The 14,160-nt window shown below is 36.0% G+C and overlaps 1 protein-coding gene across 1 annotated transcript; it reads right to left on the bottom strand.

Annotated features, from left to right (window-relative positions):
• Positions 1-9,809: 9,809 nt before the first annotated feature.
• On the bottom strand, positions 9,810-13,540 carry LOC145119976 (putative glycosyltransferase At5g03795). Its single transcript, XM_079055760.1, has 5 exons — positions 13,439-13,540; positions 12,016-12,543; positions 11,800-11,930; positions 10,697-11,051; positions 9,810-10,599 (listed from the first exon to the last, which is right to left on the bottom strand). The coding sequence occupies exons 2-5, from the start codon at positions 12,514-12,516 to the stop codon at positions 9,931-9,933; spliced, it is 1,656 nt and encodes a 551-aa protein (XP_078911886.1). The 5' UTR covers positions 12,517-12,543; positions 13,439-13,540; the 3' UTR covers positions 9,810-9,930.
• Between the last annotated feature and the right edge of the window lie 620 nt (positions 13,541-14,160).

The raw sequence follows: 14,160 nt of genomic DNA on the forward strand, positions 1-14,160 counted from the left end.
GATTTGACTAATGTGCTAAGTCAAATGGTGGTGGGAAGTGGACAACAATTGATGGTATGCGGTATTTGTGCCATGACGGGGCATTATACGGATAAATGCCCCACACTTGGAAGTGAATCGGAGGATGTGACTGCAATGAGAGGATATCAAGGTCAACCAAGACCCATGGGATTTCAAAACAACTTCAACCCAAATTGGCGGAATAACCCAAACAACCCATACCCACCAAAGCAAAATCCACCAAACATTTTGATGAGACCCCAACATCCACAATATCCTTCCCAAAAACCTCCATATCCACAAACTTCTTATAACCCTCCAAATTACCAACAACCTCCACAACAAGGCCAATCAAGTGGTAACCATCAAATGAGCCTTCAAGAACTCGTCACTTCTCTTGCTCAAAGCCAAACCCAATTTCAACAAGAGACCAAGAACACTTTCTCAAACATTTAAGCACAAATTGGAGACTTAGCCACCGCTCTCAACAAGATGGAACAAAGGGGTAAACTTCCATCTCAAACCGAGAAAAATCCCAATGTGAGTGCAATAACCTTAAGAAGTGGGAAAACCCTTGGAGAAAGCAACCCCAAAAGAGTTTCAAGAGAAGAAGATGATGAGGTTATTGTTGTTGAGCCTTTAAAGGTTGTAGTTCCTCCAAAGGAACCGGTTGTTCCAAACATTGAGCAACTTGAATATTCCAACAAGCCTATCAAGCCATTGGTCATACCACCACCTTTCCCTTCCCGGTTAGCCTTTTCCAAGAAGATAGAGGAAGAAAATGAATTATTTGAAACTTTCCGCAAGGTCCAAATCAACATTCCACTATTGAATGCTATTAATCAAATTCCAAGTTATGCAAAATTTCTCAAGGATTTGTGCACCAAGAAGAGGAAATTCAAGGCAAATGAAAATATTCAAGTCAATGCAAACGTGTCTACAGTTATCCAAAAGAAGCTACCTCCCAAATGCAAGGATCCGGGAATATTTGCTATCCATTGTACAATTGGTGATTTACATGTCGAAAGTGTCATGTTAGATCTTGGAGCCTCGATTAATGTGCTGCCATATTCGGTTTTTAAATCTCTCAATGTTGGACCTTTAGAAGAAACCTGAGTAATCATTCAATTAGCGGACAAGTCAAGTGTGTCTCCAAGAGGAGTGTTGGAGGATGTGTTAGTACAAGTTAATCACCTTGCTTTTCCCGCGGATTTTTATGTCATTGATCTTGAAGAGAAGACTCCTTCCAAATCATATATGATCCTCCTTGGAAGACCTTTCATGAATACCGCTCACACGATCATTGATGTCCATAAAGGAAAAATTACCATGGAGTTTGATGGAGAGATCATTCACTTCAACATCTTTGAAGCAATGAGGTACGCTAGCAATATTTCTCCATTGTATCGGGTTGATGTGATTGAGCCAATAAACGGGATAAGCCCTAATGTATGCACACACAAGATTCTTATGGAAGATTATTGCAAGCCTAGGAGAAAGGCTCAAAGAATATTAAATTCTCCAATGATAGAAGTGATCAAGAAAAAGATAATTAAAAGGTTCAAAAGGTGCAAAGAGAAGAAAAAGGCATTTCATGACAAGCACATAACCCAAAAACACTTTATTCCGGGCCAAAAAGTTCTTCTTTATCATTCACGCTTAAAGATATTCCCGAGAAAATTGCGATCTCGATGGCACGGACCTTTTATTGTTATAAAAGTGTTTGAACACGGTGCGGTTGAAATTAAGAGTTTGGAAACAAATCAAATATTTAAAGTGAATGGGTACCGCTTGAAACCATTTTATGAAGGCTTTGATACGGGAGAATTTGATAATGTAACATTGGAAGCCCCGATTTACGAAGGTTGATGGAAGTGGGGCTATGTCTTGGCAAAGATGTTAAACAAATGATTGTAAATAAATAATCTCCGCTTGAAGTTTTGGGTGTTTCTAAGCTTGAAGTTGGTATAAAAATAAGCATATTGAAGTCTAGCAATGATTTTGGTGAAGTTTGAAAAAAAATGTCAAAATCTGCAACTTGCGCGGGTGCCCGTGCAGCCGTTGCGCGACCGACCCCCAGCCGCGCAGATTCCGAGTTCTAAATTACCCCCACATGGGATGCCATCTGATTGCTTCGCGCGGCCGGTTCTTCACCCGCGTAAATGTTTGCGCGATTGGCTGCCACCCTCGCAACCTACTTGCGCGGCTGCCTTCCACCCTCGCAGATTTTTGCGCGGCCAAGACCAAATCCTTCCCCTTCTTTGCGAGACCAATGCTGCTAATTCTTTATTTGCGTGACCCAGCCATCGCCTGCGCAAAGTTTGCGAGGGTACCCGCGCAAATTTGCAACTTCATAAGAAAATTTTGAGCCATTTCATATGCTTCCTTTGCGCGACCAAGCTTTCATCCATGTGTATTTAGGCATCCAAGAACTCCATCCACACATCATTGTACGACCCATGTGTTGCTTCCATACCGTTCTCGCGGGCCTCCTCCATCTTGATCCCGGTATGATCCTTCCTTACTCTCATCCTAAGCATTGAGGACAATGCTTAATTTTAAGCTTGGGATGAGGTATTCTTATATTTTATTTTTATTGCATTTAGGTTGTATATAGTTGCATTTAGAGTAACTCATTTAGGTCATTCATAAAAATTGCATAAAAATTCAAAAATATTGCATATTTTGTTTCTTTTTTTTCTAATTTTCATGCTTTTTAGATGCATCCTAGTTTAAGTTCATGCATTTTTGTTCTCTCTTGTCTTCTCATCCCTACAGGTACCATAGCGCCGAGTCATAAGTATTGAATCATAGATTGGTCCCGGGTCTTAATATGGAATTCCTTGTGTTTGATAAGTGGGATACGTTTTGAGCCTCACAGACCATTTTAAGACCGCTTGTGTGGGGTTCAGATGCAGGTAGCTTGATTGGGTCTAGGTGCCGAGGGATGTGGTTGGTCAAGCCAATGTGTGCGAGCAAAGATTAGCCTGGTAAGGTATTTTGAAGACATTGAAGATATTGAAGACTCGCATCTTGGTTTTGGGGGGAGTACCCCTTAGTACTCCCGAGTCTCGTCCGAGCCTTACTTAGTTAGATTTTCACCACCTTTTTAAGATAGGTTATTTTTTTAGGAGTCTAGAGTAGATAGTTAGATAGATTTTGTTTATCACACCTTGCATTAAGGTGCTTGATGAACTTTGAAGTGGGTCCCCCAATTCACATCTTTTGGGACCAAGTCTTTTCGGTAACACCCATTTTTGAGTCATTTCCCCACCCTTTTTAGTTGACCTTGGCACATTGTCAATGATCATTAGGTGTTCATGTTAGCCTCCATCCTATGTTACATAGTGAAATTCCTTAGACCTTCCAAGAAGAAAACGCAGAAAAATGAAGAAATTGGAAAAGTGAAGACAAAAAGAAACAATGAAAAAGATTCAAGAAAAGCAACAAAAACAAAGAAGAAAAATGAAGAAAAAGAGCAACACAAAAAGAAGAACAAGACTCCAAGTTCAATACTTCTAAAAAAAAAAAAAAAAAAAAAAAAAAAAAAAAACTGAATGTCTAGCAACAAAAGAGGCTGAAATCCAAATAAAAGAAGTTCAGGATTGAAGATTTAGGTTGTTAGGTTTAGATTTAGGTTAAGTAGAATTTTTATTATTTTATTTTTGATTTTTGGTGAGAAACGGCCCCGACGATGAGACGGTAAATTGTAAAGGACAATACAAGGGAGAAGCCTCTGAAACCGGATGTTTGCCCGGAGGCCGTGCTGCAAAACCCTATTTCATATTAAACACTTTAGCCTGACAAATGTAGGAATCATAGTGTGTGAAGAGGCGCCTTTCCATCGTGCATTATGGTCTGCATTGGTGATTTAAAGTGCCCCCACTGGGCGCATCTCTGTTTCCTTTGTCTTGCACACCGCGACTACATCCAGTCGTGATCTATTCGCCCATTAAGTGGTTGAGAATGTGGTTTATGACTCTAAAGCGGGGAACATTTTGAGGATGCGTAGGGTCCATGAAGGACTAATGCTGACCATGTTGACTGATGTTGACCAAGTTTTATGGTATCTTTCTTTTTCATTTTTAGGTTAGCTCATCCCTCGCTCATTTTAGTCTTGTTCTAACTTGAGGACAAGTTAGGTTTAAGCTTGGGGTGATTTGATAGCTTATTTTATTTCCTTATTTTTATTATTTTATTTTAGATTTTTAGATTTTTTTTATCATTATTGCATTGTATTTTATTTATTTTCTTCAGTATGGATCGTACCGGGTGCTTTTTATGTTGCATGAGATATTTTGCAAGGTTTTGGAGCTTATCGCGATTGTGGATTTGACTGGAGTTGGGCTTAGTGGGCTTTTCGATGCATTATTGGGCTTGGCGGATCCACCAAAGAAGATTTGGGCCTAAAAAGCAAAAAGGCTTGGATGAAATGGGCTTGTGAAGATGGATCTTGGACTTTTATTTTGGGCTTGGAGCATCCACATTTGAAGCTAAAAGATGATTGGTTGATTTGAATCACATGAATATGGAGGGGACCAAAGGAATCTTTGGTAGTGGAAGGGTGGAGTGGTGGAATGAAGGACCAATAGCATTACAGCAACATTTGCGCGGGTGGAATTTTCGTCGCGCGGGTACCCGCGCAACTGCCCAGTTTGGGGATTTTGGTCATTTAGCTCACCATAACCTTGAGGGATCAGATCTAGCAGCCATAGCTTCGATTTGACACCATTGGAGACTTGGAGGAGGCGATTTTTGAAGCTCAAGACTCATTTCTCTTCATCTTTCCAAGATTTTTGGTAGTTTCTTTATGCAATTAGACTTTTGTGATTATTGTTCTATTGCCATGAGTGGCTAATTTCTTTATATTGGTTAACTTTGGTTAAAACCTTTGAATGTTTGTGGGTTTTTGAAGGATTCATGCTAGATTATCAATTATCTTATGTTTATGGTTCTAGATCATATTTCTTATGCTTGTTTAATGCTTTGATCATGAGCTTGGCACTTGAATGAGCTATTGTTAGTTTATTTCTTTGGTTTTGCATTGAATCTGTGACAACCCAAAACTTTGTTCGTTTCCGTTACGTGATTTCCGTTAATAAAATTTCGAATTCATTAACTTTTCCGTCAAACTTCTTGGTTTAGAAAATAATCTAGTTATATAAAATTAAATTATTTACGAGTTGGAACCAAAAGTCGCGCGGAAACCCGAATATCTCGAAAACCAAACAATTCCGGCCTAAGTAGGGTTACGACCGTAAACCAGTTTACGACCGTAAACCCGTTTACGGCCGTAAACCCGTTTACGGCCGTAAACCCGTTTACGGCCAGTAAAGAGTGGACCCCACCACCGACCTCAAAACCCCTATAAATACGAGACCTCCACCTTGATTTGAACACTTCTGGCCAAAAACTCTCTCCTTCTCTCTCTAAGAACCTTGACCGTAAACACCTAAAAACACCTTCAAACTTCGGGAAACATCGAGAAACACCGTTTGGAGTCACTTCGGAACGACTGGAGCACTTATCTCTTCGAAAACAGCACCGTTGTTCTTGAGTTTACAGTCCATCTTCAAAGACCGTAAACCCTGTTCTTGAGTTTACGGTCCAAGCCTTCAAAGACCGTAAACCCTGTTCTTGAGTTTACGGCCGTAAACTCACCAAGCCTTAAGAAACCGTAAACTACCAGTCGACCGTAAACTCTTGTTCACGGCCGTAAACACCTTTTAAGTGGTGCATTTGGCTGAAAACCCACTTTCATCGATTCGATCGAGTCCTAGTAACATTCCTCAACCGAATACAAGTGTTTTTCTAACACTTTATCTAACGAAATCGCTAATTTAGATACATATATGTATTTATTTGATAATAGGATTCCGTTAAGTGTGACATGCAACAACTCGAGGATCTTCATTTTAGTAAGCGCTTTCACCCAAGAACAGTGAGTTCATACCCCTACTTTTTCCGCATTTTTAATGTTTTCAGTGGGGAATACAAGCTAAACATAAATGTTTTTCAGAAACTTATGCAAATCTCATACTTTAACCCTTTTGTACTGTGTTGAGCATAAGGGACGTTTTCACTAAAAATTGCATAGTTTTCCGGACACGCTATTCGCTACGTTTTACATGCAAACTATAATCGGTATAGTTTGGGATTTTTCTAAAACATATCAAGTATAGAAACTTTCACTACTAAACATATGCACTAAGACAGAAACCGTTTACAGTTTACATCACTACTTTATCATGGTATTCATAACTGTAATTATCACTATATACGGTATACATACGGATTTTCACTACGGTAGAACGCTACTACACTACATGTAAACTAGTTTGTACGATACTGTGAGGCGCTACTTCACTACTGTACCCTTAGGTGTACAGGGATAAATCCTACCATAGTATAACCAGAGTCTCCTGGAGGGAGAGCGTGAGATTTGTGAATAGATCTATTCGGGACTGACAATCCCACATCCGAACTGCTAGCTACAGTTGGGCAGGCATGCCTAGGGTGACAAATATCATTTAACTCAACGCCTGAAGAACGTTGGAAAGGTCTCTAGTCATATCAAGCATGGTTATACAACTCACAATATGTATAAATCACCTTTAGTTTACAACTTAACACTCTTCAACAATTTTATTTACATTAAATAGAACTAATACACACTACAACTGGAGAACTTTCAGGGTTTTCAAACAGAAACGAGCATACAATGGTTTCACGCACGAAATACTATTACATCATGATTAGCATTAGCTAGTCACATGAAGTAATAATTTCGCATATCACTACAGTTTTCAGTGACAAACATTCATGGTTTTATACAGAATTGAAAATACTACTTTCTCACAAAAGAAAATATCGGATTTTCTTGGAACTATACAAATATTTTCCGAACTCATCAACGATTTTCACTACAAACCACCGCTTATGAACTCACCAACTTTATGCTGATACTCTTTCAAACTACTTGTATTCTCAGGAAATCAGTAGACAGGTACTTGCTGGATTTTCGAGGAACTGGAGCAAGAAGAGTTTTAAGTTTATACTATACAAAGCTATTGAATGTAATTCAAACAAAGTTTCAGACAAGTTTCAAACTGATGTAAACATTTTTATTCACTGTAATGGTTGAGTTGCTATGATTGCTATTATTCATTGGTTGTGATGCTACACATGTCGTCCTCCGCTCCGGAACGTTTCTGCCATTGATTTCGGGGTGTGACAGAATTATTGAATTAACTTAGAACAAGGGCTTTATGATGGTAAAAATCATCTCTAGTTTATGAATCATAGCTCCTTTATGGATGTGTAAGCATTGACATCCTCTAGGAATTGAGGATTCCTTCTTTCTTAAGGCTAATTAACTTCTTGGGTTCAATTGCTTCAATTAAACCCTTGATCTTGATTAAGAAGGTGTGTTGTGGGCTTCCCCAACCTCCATACTACCTAAGAGGAATCTTGGCATACCATGCTTCATGATTCCTATAACCAATTTGGGATGAATGATAAGCTTCATGTTGAATCCTAATGATAAGCACACAAATGTTCATTGTGTTGAATTGCCTTGGTTAACCAATTGTTCCCAACATTTGAGCATCTCACTATCTTGCTTAATTGCAAGTTTTTAGTTATTCAAGTCTTTTAGTTTTCAAGCAATCATAACACGCCCCCCCCCTTTTAGTTTAATTGTAGTTAGTTAGTCTATTTACAATAGTTATTTTAGATTGCATTGGTGATTGAATACAACCATTTTTCCTCGAGGATCGATACCCCTTTTACCATTATATTACGTTTTATTTGCAAACAAAGGGTGTAATTTTCTTGGTGGACTTGACATCCCATCAGTAACAAGCCATTTATTAGCCACTATAAGTGAAACAATTGAGTTTTTATGGTTTATAAAAAAGGAGATGTGAAATTCCCATATCCCATTTCGGAAATTTGTAGAAAAAAAAATGTTATTAGCAATGCTATGGTATGGCTAGATATTGTGGGGTTACATTTGTGTGCATGGAACAAAATGACTCATCTACGTGTTGCTTACGGGGTTCGTTTTGTTTCATAGAAAATGATGATGATAGCCCAATGTTTGCTAGCTAAGTTGTCTATATTAGATTTTTATAACAAAAAAACCCTTTAATTAATGAAGAAAGTATGGGATTATGGTAAGGGAAATCTCGGGATGGGATCTTTATAATGCAAACGAATGCGGTGATGAGGATGACTTGAGTACTAGATGGGAAGATTTAGGTTTTGAGGAGGAGGATTTTAGTGATAATTATGAGGAGTTTGTCCCAAATAGTTATGAGGAGGAAAAGGTGGACAGGAAAGTTGAGGAAGTGTCTAGCGAATTTGACTACATGTTAAATGGGAATTGGGGTCATGAGCATGATAGCGATTATCCAACAATTGCAACCAAGTGGAGAGGTAGCATGTGGCTCATGTGAGGTTGACTCCGAGGGGCATACATGGGTTGTTTCAAAGGAATTGCTGAATGAAAGGGAGATAAATGCTAAAGAGGAGCAAGATAATCGTGATTATGCATGTAGTGCTCGTGGTAGGTTATGTGGTATTTTGGGTGTGTTCGGCATACAGTTATTGAGAGCTTCTGGTTTCTAGCTTTTAAGAAAATGCTCGTAAAAATGAAAATTCTTCATTCGGCAACAGGAACGTTTAACTTTTAGCCTAAACAAAATGTTCCAAAATCAAACGATACCTGCTACCTGCTACCCGCTACCCGTTACCTGTTAGTTTTACAAAACATGTCCTTTATAATGTGGGATCCAAGTTCTTTTTTGAAATTTAATGTCACATGTATCTATAATTTGGTTATAGGTGAAGGTACTTGGGGTGTCGGCGAATGTTACGTGTTTCTTGAGATTAATGTGTATGTTTCGCATGAAAATTCCCAAAAACAGGTTGTGTGAGATTATTTGTTCTCTTTTATGAATCACTGAAATGGGATCTTTCTCCTTTTTGGTGGCTTTAATGTTGTTTGTGGTCCTTCTAGGCGACATTGCTCAGTTTTTTTCCCGATTAATGCGACTGTGTTTAACAATTGTATTGCGGAGGTGTGAATTGGTTGATATTCCTATGATCGTGAAACGTTTTACTCGGGAGAACAACATAAGGTATATAAATTCAACAAATTAGATCGCTTTCTTGTTAGTGATGAGTTGGTTGGTCTTTTTCGTAACATGTTGTTTGCAGTGGTTGATAGGAACTAGTCGGATCACTGCCCCAATGTGTTGAAAAACAAGGCGTTTGAATGTGGGCCCACTTCCTTCCAAGTTGTTTCATTTGTGGCTTGAGATGTCCCATTTTGATTTGGTGGTTCGAGTGGCCATGGGTGAGTTCCAGAGTGATCCTAGAAAGGTTTTTCAACCTTTGAATTTGGCCACCAAAATTTTAATGGGCTCACTATCCCACTTGGAGTTGTTTTGTGATCCTTTCTAGCTTAACCCATAAATTGCAACTTAAATTAAGCCTAAAAGTTATAAAAGCCCAACAAACAAATTTTAGTTTAACGTATTCCCCATACACTTAAAACATTCAACCAAAATTTTATCTTTTAATACAATAATAATTAAGGTATTATTTGTTACAATAGCAACACACTTCAAATCTCATTAATCATTAATTTTCATCATAAACGACTTTCATCTAAGTTTTTTTTTTTATTTTTTATTTTTTATTTTAAGTAAACACTTAGCCCAAAGTAACGGATTATAGAATCACTTGATTAAACACATTGAAATTTTAAAATGAAATTCATCCATAGCAGTTATACGAGCTTAAATATCAATAATCCAATGTGCATATGGCTGTATGATTGATATTTTATTTTCTTATATTTTAAAAGTTACACAAAAAAATCTATGAGATAAACAAAAAAAAAAAAAAAAGTAAATTTTGACATTACCTAGGATTTACTCTAAACACTCTATTATACCATATTGAATGCAATATCATATGAAAAATATCATACTTCACAGGCTTAACATGCCACAAAAAATGTTGTTGTACCAATTTTACCCTTTCCTGCATCACCAAATACCTCGAATCCGAAATCGACACAAGAATACTCTTCAAATTCGGAACATCTTTCTCCTTTAAAAAAACCGCAAACGATTCCCAATTCAAAACCTCAAAAAACGGAGGGGCAAAATTGTCCGAAATAATCACGGGAACACACCCATAGAAAATAGCCTCCACTACCCTTGGACTATTGACTTCATACCCTTTTGCACATATACAAAACTTGCTAGATTTCATGTATTCGATATAGTTTTTATTGTTTTTGGATTTTGGGAGTTTTTTGAAGATTTTAATTTCAGGGTCTTTGTTTTCCCAATGGTGTAGGAGAATTGGGCGGAGGCTTCCGTGCATTCGGCCGGCGAAAAAGGCGAGGGTTGACCGTTTTGAAGGTGGTTGACCACCGAATTGTTTCAATGGATTTTTTGATGATTGAATTGTTGTTTCGGGTAATGCAACGTCTTTTCCTAATTGGAATCCTTCGTTTTTGACATCGGAATTGCACATTGCGCGTATGCAATTGTTCATGTATTTCTTTGTTTCCGATGGGGCCTGAAAAATCATAAAAATGGAAGCGATTGTGTTAAAAGGGCATTATGATATATCGAGGAAAGAGGAATGGAATGAGAATTTCACAGCTTATGCTTACCCAATCGTGACATGCAACAAGGAAATGATCAGATCCAGCAATTCTATTCCAGAAATTGTATCTTCCAGAAATTAAATCAAGGTATTTCTTCAAATACTGAATCAAGTTTTTGTGAGTATGAGAATCAACAACGTATAATTTTTCTTCCAACATTCTTGAGCTAAAAGGTAAGTAGAAAAGATGAGCTTCTTTTGGTTTTTTAGTGACGAAATGTTTGCTTGCTTTCATGTGTTTCATAAACCATCCTTCAGATGCATATATTCCTTTAAGCACTGCTTGTGGTTGATGAAATATAGGCTTTTCTCCCTCCTTGTATATGTATACCTTGAGTGTTTTTTCCATTAATTCATAGCTCCTGAATTTAATATTAATAATAATAATATGATAGTTGTAATAATGCATGTGCAGTTGTTTTCTTATTCCATAGATAAAGTTGTATGTCTAGTGGGATGAAGTATTGTATATATTAAGATATGACAAACATAGACAATAGACTACAAATCAAACCTTGAAACATTAACATCAAGGGAAATGGAAAAAATAAATGACCATTTTACCCTTAGATTAAGAAATGACAAAAATAAATGACCATTTTACCCTTAGATTAAAAATTAAGTTGTAATTTTTAGGTTGTGTGTACCTTATTAATTTGACCATTTTACCCTTATATTAAGAAATGGCAAAAATAAATGACCATTTTACCCTTAGATAAAAATTAAGTTGTAAATTTTGGGTTATGTGTATCCTTATATTAAGAAATGAAAGACATAAACAAGACTACAAATCAAATCTTGAAACAATAACATTAAGGGAAATGAAAAAATAAATGACCATTTCACCCTTATATTAAGAAATGACAAAAATAAATGACCATTTTACCCTTGGATTAAAATTTAATTGTAAATTTTGGGTTATGTGTATCCTTATATTAAGAAATGAAAGACATAAAGAAGACTACAAATCAAACCTTGAAACAATAACATAAAGGGAAATGAAAAAAAAAATAAATGACCAGTTTACCCTTATATTAAGAAATGACAAAAGTAGATGACCATTTTACCCTTGGATTAAAAACTAAGTTGTAAGTTATGGGTTGTGTGTACCTTTTGAACCTTGAAACATTAACATAAAGGGAAGAATCAAGTGTGAGATCATTTTCAATGACTGGAGCATTCTCGATCTGAAATTTTGCATCCAATAATTCTTGATCAACTGCTGAAGACCATCTTGGTTTCTATAAAAACACAAAAAGACACCATTTTTAAAAGCAACAAATTCATATGATTATAATGACAAGTTAAGAAATAAAAAAATCAAACCATTGAACGAAATGAAGCACGATTATGACCTAACATCTCACGCATCTCTGAAATTGTCACTACTTCCCCCATTATCCCATGATCATTACTTCCCTTAACTTGAGGAACTTCATTTGCAGATGATGATTTATCAAAATCATGGAAAGATTTTAATGCATCTATGTCTTTTTTAGGATCACTTTGTGTTGTAATATTCAATGTTGTTGGTGGAGATGGTGAAGTTGATGGTGGAAGAAGAATTGAAGGTATACTAACAGGCTTTGTGTAATTAGATCCATGAAAATGAGTGATGTTTTTAACAATTTGAGGGATTTGAGATGAATCTTTAGGTGGGAAGCTTCCATTTTTGAGTTTTTGAGCACTGTTTGCAGAGAATAAAGATGATATAACATCACCATATGGAAACTCTAAATACTGGAACATCATAAAAACAGCAAATACCACTGCTATAAGGTACACCAGTCTCTTGGTTTCCATTAAAGAATGAAGCTTTTGACCCATTTATGTAACACAAGGATCCTACAACCCCTGCAAGAATAGCACATAAGTTTATCAGAGTTATTTTTACTGGAAATGAACTTTTATTGGAAGAAATTAAGGTACAAAAGTTCTTTAATTAAGGAAGATTACACATGATATCATGGGATTCTTAATGTGCCACAATTGAGTAACATGTTTAATTAGCCTAAATTAATATTAATGAAAAGTAAATTAAAGTTGCTCCCATGTCCCACATTCAACATTGGATGTGATTTGAACTTGAGCACTATGGGTTGATTTTGAGGATAGAATTGATATAACTTTTGAACCTTTTTGAGATAAATTGCTAATTAGATTAACCTTTATCAAGTTAAATAATAGTATATAAGATAAAAAAAAGTTGGAAGCATAGCTCTTGTACAAAAACAGAGGGGAGAAAAGTACAAATTAACTTCATTTTATCTTCTTTTTAAGCTATTGTGTCAACTAAAGAAACTTTGATCGAACTCTTCCAACCAGTGGATTATTATGAACAACTTACTACATAGTCATAAAAACCTAATTATCAACCAAATTTTGCTCATTAAGTAAACAAAGGATCAACAAACTCCAACAAGTGTATAATAAAGAAACCAAATAAAAACCCTAGGAAAAAAAAATAAGAAAACTTCAATATATCGTGTGATCCACTTGAACAATCAATTAACATCAAATTCCACCACAAGCCTAACTTCCCTCGATCATAAAATCAAAAGCGGAGGAAAAAAGGAATAGAAACATCCCTAATTCAGTAAAATCATCGTTTGCTATTTCAGTCAAAGAAAGTTAGCTACAGATCATAAATGTGACACGTATTTTACTTTCTTCTATTGTTCAACGATCTTTGTTAAAGTCAAAGGAGATCAGCTGATAAGACTAATTATCTACATTTGTTAAGAGTTACCTGAAGGAGAGCTGCTGCCATGGACGACCGATTTGGAAGGTTGTTCAAAATTTTACGCCAGAAGTGTAGCAGAAGCAGAGGAGAAGAATATATTATTTTGGCTTGATTGGGAAATCATTATTCGAGCCGTTATACTACTTTTAGGTAATTGTAAAAGTTTCAAATTGGTCCTCCTACTTTTGGTTTTTAGACTTTTGACTTGCTCCAAACGTTAAATTGTGCCATTAAGCTTAATTTCTTTAATTTATACTTCAAACTTCAAACTTCAAACCAGAAAGGCACTCAAGTATGATTTTTAACTAAATAAAAGTACATTTGCTTCAAGCATCCAAATGCATGTCTTCAAAACTAAAAGGTAACAACTAAAATTTATGTCTAAAAATACTGTTTGAATAACTATCAATCAAAATCTATAAAAATTTACTAAAATATTGTAGTTTTATCATTAATCAGTATTTGAAACCAAAATAGACCTTATAGAACTCGAGCATAAAAATAGTTTTTAAGCATAATAAATCACATATATGTTGTTCATGATTTTTCTTTTAAATACCATTAAAGTCAATCTCAAACAAAAACCTATACATAATTTGTGAAAGTTTGCTGCATTTTTTTCAAGAATGCTTTATTATTTTTAAAGCCAATATTTATGACAAAGACATATGAGGGACAATGTCATGTTTGACATATTATAAGTCTAAATTTACAAAGATACTTATTTT

Source organism: Lactuca virosa, chromosome 6, assembly GCF_052849685.1.
Source record: "Lactuca virosa cultivar CGN04683 chromosome 6, Lactuca_virosa_CGN04683_v6, whole genome shotgun sequence".
In the NCBI taxonomy this organism is placed as follows: domain Eukaryota; kingdom Viridiplantae; phylum Streptophyta; class Magnoliopsida; order Asterales; family Asteraceae; genus Lactuca; species Lactuca virosa.